The sequence below is a fragment of the Myxine glutinosa genome, chromosome 6 (genome assembly GCF_964187855.1).
Source record: "Myxine glutinosa chromosome 6, kmMyxGlut1.1, whole genome shotgun sequence".
Lineage (NCBI taxonomy): Eukaryota > Metazoa > Chordata > Myxini > Myxiniformes > Myxinidae > Myxine > Myxine glutinosa.
This window is the reverse complement of record NC_136266.1, coordinates 154,034,142-154,041,133: the sequence shown is the minus strand read 5'-3', so window position 1 is coordinate 154,041,133 and position 6,992 is coordinate 154,034,142. Positions and strand designations below refer to the sequence as shown.

Sequence of the window (6,992 nt, the reverse complement as noted above, 5' to 3'; positions counted from 1 at the left end):
TAATTTAAGGTGAAATTTTTTGGGAATTTTAGGCATATTTTCACCTCAATTTAAGTATGGAGCTATAGGTCCATCACGGACAGTGTGGATGACGTTTATGTTTTCTAACGTACAGTCATTGTTCTGAGAAGACCTCTAGGGATCTTTGCGTCAATAACGTGTGTAGGACCCACGTGATCGGATCACTGACTCAACCCTACGTCTCATAGACCCTGTAAGCCGTCGTATGCGTTGCTGTGGCAGGTTGTTCCATTCCCGATGTAATGCACGTTCCAATTCATCCAGATTGGCTATTGGAGGGACCATCTTCGCAATTTGTCGTCCCAACATGTCCCAAACGTGCTCGAGGGGGTTCAACCTGCCACAGCAACGCATACGACGGCTTACAGGGTCTATGAGACGTAGGGTTGAGTCAGTGATCCGATCACGTGGGTCCTACACACGTTATTGACGCAAAGATCCCTAGAGGTCTTCTCAGAACAATGACTGTACGTTAGAAAACATAAACGTCATCCACACTGTCCGTGATGGACCTATAGCTCCATACTTAAATTGAGGTGAAAATATGCCTAAAATTCCCAAAAAATTTCACCTTAAATTATTCAGAATAAAATATTGAAAACGGCATGATTGTTATGTTTTTATGTGACCATAATATCACTTCTCCAGAAAATATAGCAATATCATGGGTATATTACACTGTTTTGACGACAACAAACTTGTAATGTGCGAGGTTGTACAAAAACGGGGGGGGGGGTGCTTAACTTAATTCTTTGTGTATAGTTTCAAGGAGCCATGTTTCCTTGAAACTATGTGACCCCTTAGTTTAGGACACTCACTTCAACAGCTCTGACTGAGGTCAAGGAATACAAGGAAGGCTGTCTCACCTATTGCTCGGATATAGGAATGAAATTCTTCATAGCTGGAGAGCACTACTTCAGAGAGGTCAAAGGCCAGTTTGCACACCTGAGCTCCTCACCACATACAAGGCTTTCATCCACAGCTCAATGGAATACTGCTCTCCCCTCTGGGCTGGTGCTCCTGCCTCACACCTAGCTTAGCTTCACGCTGTTGAAACCAAAGCTTTCAGAATCATTGGAATCTCCCGCGATGAAGCTAACTCCGAGGGCCTTTCTCACTCACCGCAGGCAGGTTGGTGGTCTTTCTGTCTTCTACCGACTCCTCTCCGGCCTTGCTCCCCCTGCTCTGTCTGGGCTCAGTCCCCCAAATATTCCTACAGGTCGCACAAGATCTGCCTGCAACCCTCCTATGGTTAAACTCACCTTCACTCCTTCATTCCTCTTTTCTCCCGCCTCTGGAACAAACTCCCTCACTCTCTTCAATCCCAATCCACCCTCCAGGTCTTTAAAACAGCTGTTCACCACCATTTCTTATCTTCCCCCATCCAAAACCTTGATCTTTTCTACCCCCGCTAATTTCACCCCAATTCCACTTTTTTGAAATACCAACTTCTGTCCTGGAAGTCCTTGGTGTCCTTGTGTTTTATACTTCTCCCCCCCCCCCCCCCTTCCCACGCCTCATCCCCCCAAGCCCTCTCCCTTCCACACATCTCCCTGCTCTCAAATGTTGTGTTTGTCTGCTTCCCCTTCTCTCCCCATCTTGTTTTCCGCTCCCTCTTTTTATATATTTTGTTTGTCTGGTTGATTTGTTTGTGAAGTAAATGTCAGCTCTTTCACGAGCTTCGATTCAGTATACAAGAAAAAAAAAAAAAAGCTCACGAATGCTAAATATTCATCCACAGCATCAGTAGCCATAACTGACAAGTCGTCATCATGTGACGCCATTCTTCCAATCCACGATACATGTATACCTCATCTGTGTGAGTGGAGACTTGCGTTGGGAATGTCACATATTCGGTCAGATCCATGGAATTACAGAAGGCCTTATCTGCAGTGCCATAGTCTGTTGTCGAGCTAATACAAAGCAAAATACCATATTGACAGTTGAAAAGGTCACACAGATGGTACTACTAAAGACGATGTCTGTTTGAAAATTCCGGTTTTCATTCTCATGTTTTGTCGCAAGCGTAATGTATTTTCATACTCTTGATTTATAATGGAGAACATTGTCATGGGGACCGCAAGGCTAACTAACCCCCGCTCTTGCAGGAAAAATGGCCTTAAAATGCCTCTTGTGTTGTGTTGTTGATACTCTTGATTTAACTTGCGGTGTCCCAATAAAATGCTGTCATTTTCTTGATTATGTCTCGTACAAATCCCCTAATGGACTCAACAAAATATATTGTTCCCTATTTTCTGAATCCCACATCCAAGCGAACATAACTTGACTTCCAGTGGAAAAGTGGATTTTTAGTTTTGGATATATAATAATGTAAACAAGAAAATTTTAATAAGCAGTATTTAATTTAAGTTTCTCGAACTTTTATCCCAACATCAATCCCAAACCTGCACCTCAGTCAGCATTCCACAGCTTACTTCTTCATGCAGTACAAACTTCTTAGTTTGTACAAAAGTACTATTTGCTTCTTAGCTCAATTTACACCCATTTTGTAACAATACAACAACAACATGCATTTTAAGGCCATTTTCCCTGCTAGAGTGGGGGTTAGCCTTGCGGTCCCCATGACAATCTTCTCCATTTTGCCCTATTTTCTGCATCTCTCCTTGTTAACCCCATTGCCCGCATTTCTTCTTCCACCATCTTTAGCCAAGTCTTTCTCAGTCTTCCCCGTCCTCTACTTCCTTCTACATTCATTTCCATCACTCTTCTCAACCAGTCACTTTCATCCTTCCTCAACACATGACCAAACCATCTCAACCTGTTCCTCTTCACAGCATCAATCACAGGCTCTATTCCCATAATCTTTCGCAATTCATCATTTGTCTTCCTCTCTCTCAACGATACTCCACACATCCACCGAACCATTCGCATTTCCACCCTTTCCAGCCTTCGTTACTGGTCTACGTTCATTACCCGTGTCTCACTCCCATAAATCAAAACACTTCTCACACATGCAGCATACACCTTTCCCTTCGGCTTCAACGACACTCCCCTCCTCATCAGCACGCCACTCAGTTCCCGAAACTTCTTCCATGCACATCTCACTCTAGCAGCCGTTGCCGAGTCTGATCCACCTTCAGCATTCAGCATGTCCATTTTGTAACAATAAAATCCAATTTTTCACCCCACCTCAATGTAAACCATTATTTCTACGATTTATAAATGTGAATGAAACATGGATTTGGTGAAACGGAAACGGTTTATCTTTCCATCATATAAAACTCAAACTATCAAAATTATGTAATAAAAAGTATGCACATTAATTTTTTTAACCAAAATATTGATAGTACAATACTTAAAAAGTACGACAAATACACAATTTAAATAGTGTAGTGCAAATGGCCAAGAAAAGAGATATAAGTTTGGGTACTTAGAACGAAGCAAGACATTCAAAACATCGGAATTAAAATTTAAGAGCTGGAGGACCACAAGAAAACAGAGCATGGGAAAAAGTTAATGAGAGTGTGGAAAAGTATGTATAAGTGGTTTTTGGCTTCATCCATGATTCTTGTTTATCTTGTCTCGATGCTGAACTGGCTCATCTGTTGAAAATAAAGGACAAGTTTGGAATTAGGATAGTGAAGGAGTGGGTAAAGAGTAATGAGGTTAAAAACAAGGCTTTACACATAAAAAGGGAGATTGCTTGTTCAGTATATAAAGTACAAGACATTTTCACCCATCGTGACGGCTTTAATGAAAATACAACACATTGTACTTCAAACATTCTGATCTATTCACTATCATTTGCCAGAGGTCATTGTCCATTTGCTTGGAAGTCAGCTAACATCACCCTTGTCAACCATTCTTGCTGTGAAGAAAATACTGTGTTAAATGACGATTGTATTGAGATATTATCAAATCAGCTCATTGGCGTCATCTGTTCACTTCCGGATTCGGAGCATGTTCATTGTTCATATTGAGTCAATTTCAAAATCATAATTTTATTGAGGAATTTATGAAACCTCCTACCTACCTTACAACACCCGCTGGGACCCCAAAACGTTCCATAGAAGGTTTGGAGGGGCTAACCCCAAAACTGAGGGAGTAATTTGGGGACGGACGGACAATCCTATTTTATTACATAAATATACTAGCGAGGTACCTGTAACGGTGAATGCTAAAGCATGAAACCAATAAATTCCACATTTCAGTAGCACCTTCAGTTGCACGTCAGACATGGACAGCAGGTTCGTGAAAGACTTGGGTAAAAAAAAAAACGACGAATTGGAAACCATGGAACCAATAAATTGCACATTCCTGTGCCACCTGTAGTCGAACATCAAGCATGGACAGCAGGTTCGTCAAGGACTTCCACAAAACACGTACCCATTTGAATGGTTCCATACCCAGTCAATGGCAAATCTGCATATGGCAATCCGCAAATGTCATGCTAAGAAAGTAGAAACCGTCACGGCATTTCGTCATTCACTTGAACTCAATATCTCTATTTTCATTCCAAACAGCATAACTCAAATCACAAGTTAAATAGCATTGATATAAAATAAATAAACTTTTACCAACATTCATGACATAAACAAATATTTAAATCCAGATGTGAAGTAGTTCCGTACAGAGCCCCGCCCTTCATTAATTTTATTAAAATTTTATTTTATTTAAAACTTTATTTCATACGAGATGAATGCACCCGGCGTTGCCCGGGTTCTTTTTGAATGAATTTACTACTATAATTCAGCTTTTACTCGTGGCCGTAGAAGATTGACTACTATAATTCAGCTCAGGTTTTAATTGCGAAATGGGCCCAGCCCGGCTGAGGCGGCCTCGACCGGCCTCGCCACCTAGCCGATAACCTCCCCGGGGCCCGTCCCGACATTTTTTGTTTCAGAGGTTTCCTCCTATCTGGTTTGCAGTGGAACACAACAAAAAAGCTGAAAAAAATTACTAAATCTGAGCTTACTCCACACAGAAATCCTAAAATGGCCCGGACAATATTATTGGCACCTTTTAGAAGTTGTTAGAAATAATTAGATTTCAAGCAGGTGATTCTCATTGACTTTGGAATTAAACTCACCTAAGGTGAGTTTCAGGTGCCTGCAATATAAAAATCACTCATTCAACCAGTTTGAATGGAGAGGAGTCATTCTGCTGTTTTGTGTCACTGTGTGTACCGCAATGAGCATGGAGAAAAGAAAGAAAACCAGAGAATTGTCTGAGGAGGTCAGACACAAGATTTTAGCCAATCATGGACAATCTCAAGGCTACAAGTCCATCTCCAGAGACCTTGATGTTCATGTGACCAACGTACGCAATGTTATCAGGAAGTTTAAGGCCCATGGCACTGTAGGCAACCTCCCTGGACATGGCCGCAAGAGAAAGCTTGATCGAAGATTGCAGTGAAGGATTGTTCGAATGGTGGAGAAAACACCTCGATCAACTGCCAAACAGATTCAAACCAACCTTCAGACACAAGCTACGATAGTTTCAACTCGCACCATCCATCGCCAACTCAATGAAAGGAGGTTCTATGGTAGGAGACCCAGGAGGACCCCACTGCTGAGAAAGCCTGACTGGAGATTGCCAAAACACACCTGAACAAGCCAAAATCATTCTGGGAAAATGCCCTATTGAAAGATGAGACCAAATTAGAGCTTTTTGGTAAAGCACATGATCTCTATGTTTACAGAAAACAAAATGAAGCCGTCAAAGAAAAGAACACCTTCCCTACCGTCAAACATGGAGGAGGTTCAGTGATGTTTTGGAGTTGCTGTGCTGCCTCTGGCATCATGAAATGTGTGCATGGCATCGTGAAATCAGGAGATTTCCAAGACATTTTGGAGCGCAACGTTCAACCCAGTGTCAGAAAGCTGGGTCTCCGTCGAAGGTCATGGGTCTTGTAGCAGCACAATGACCCCAAACACACTTCAAAAAGCACCCAGGAATGGTTCAAGACAAAACACTGGACTGTTCTGAAGTGGCCAGCAATGAGTCCAGATCTAAATCCCATTGAACAACTGTGGGGAGATCTGAAAACAGCAGTTGAGAGAAGTCACCCTTCAAATCTGGGAGAACTGGAGCAGTTTGTACAAGAGTGGGCCAAACTGTCAGTAGAGAGGCGTAGGAAGGTCATTCATGGCTACAGGAAGTGCTGGACTGCAGTTATTTTGTCCAAACGCTGTGCTACCAAATATTAAGTCGTGGGTGTCAATAATTTTGTCAATGCCATTTCTTTTTATTTTCTGATTTAAAAGGATATATTAAGTTCTGAATGAAAAACAATGGTTCTATGATATTAACACTGAAATAAAGAATTGTGGAGACCAAATACTTTTGTCAATTTCAACTTATTTTTAGAGAAAATTGTGTTATTTGAAAAAAGTGCAAGGTTGACAATATTTTTGTCCACACGAATGTATATGTGTGTGTGTGTGTGTGTGTGTGTGTGTGTGTGTGTGTGTGTGTGTGTGTGTGTGTGTGTGTGTGTGTGTGTGTGTTTAATGTCCGGCTTCCTTCTTGTGACTACGGTGCAGTAATTGCTCTTTATTTTGATTCCTACCAGGTACTGAAGCCTTGTAACATCAATGGAGCAAGTGCATTGCTGTGTCGATGTCAGTCAACAAGGATAGTAATTAATTTTTGCATCTGTACGTACGACATATAGCAATACCATTGGTGTTGAGATGAAGCATAACTGGATACTGAATGCATCCAATTGACGACTTGAGGAAATCGAGCTGGATCAACAGATACACCGACCAAAGAAGCATAAACATCATGATCAAGCTTGCAGGGATCAGGCCTGAAAAGGGAAGGAAAATGCCAAAACACACGATACAAGGATATGTAGAACAGGAAAAATAGGCAAAATCAATTGTGAACCCAAAATCAATTGGTTGTAAGGTAATGCAGCAATCAACTGTTAAAACAGCCTGTCAGAAGATGGGCAACACCCAAAATATAACTCATGGTGACAAAACCGTTGAAAGTGTGCACGG

At 41.6% G+C, this 6,992-nt stretch overlaps 1 protein-coding gene across 2 annotated transcripts in view; it reads right to left on the bottom strand.

The window, feature by feature from the left end:
• Positions 1-3,222: 3,222 nt before the first annotated feature.
• The window catches only part of ANKLE2 (ankyrin repeat and LEM domain containing 2), a 73,338-nt gene continuing 69,568 nt past the window's right edge, over positions 3,223-6,992 (bottom strand). For both annotated transcript variants that reach the window (XM_068118760.2, XM_068118761.2), the window contains exons 11-12: positions 6,665-6,796; positions 3,223-3,584 (exon numbers count right to left, since the gene is read on the bottom strand). In XM_068118760.2, the coding sequence (XP_067974861.2) occupies position 3,584; positions 6,665-6,796 (133 nt within the window). In that variant the 3' untranslated portion in view covers positions 3,223-3,583. The remainder of the gene's footprint in view (positions 3,585-6,664; positions 6,797-6,992) is intronic.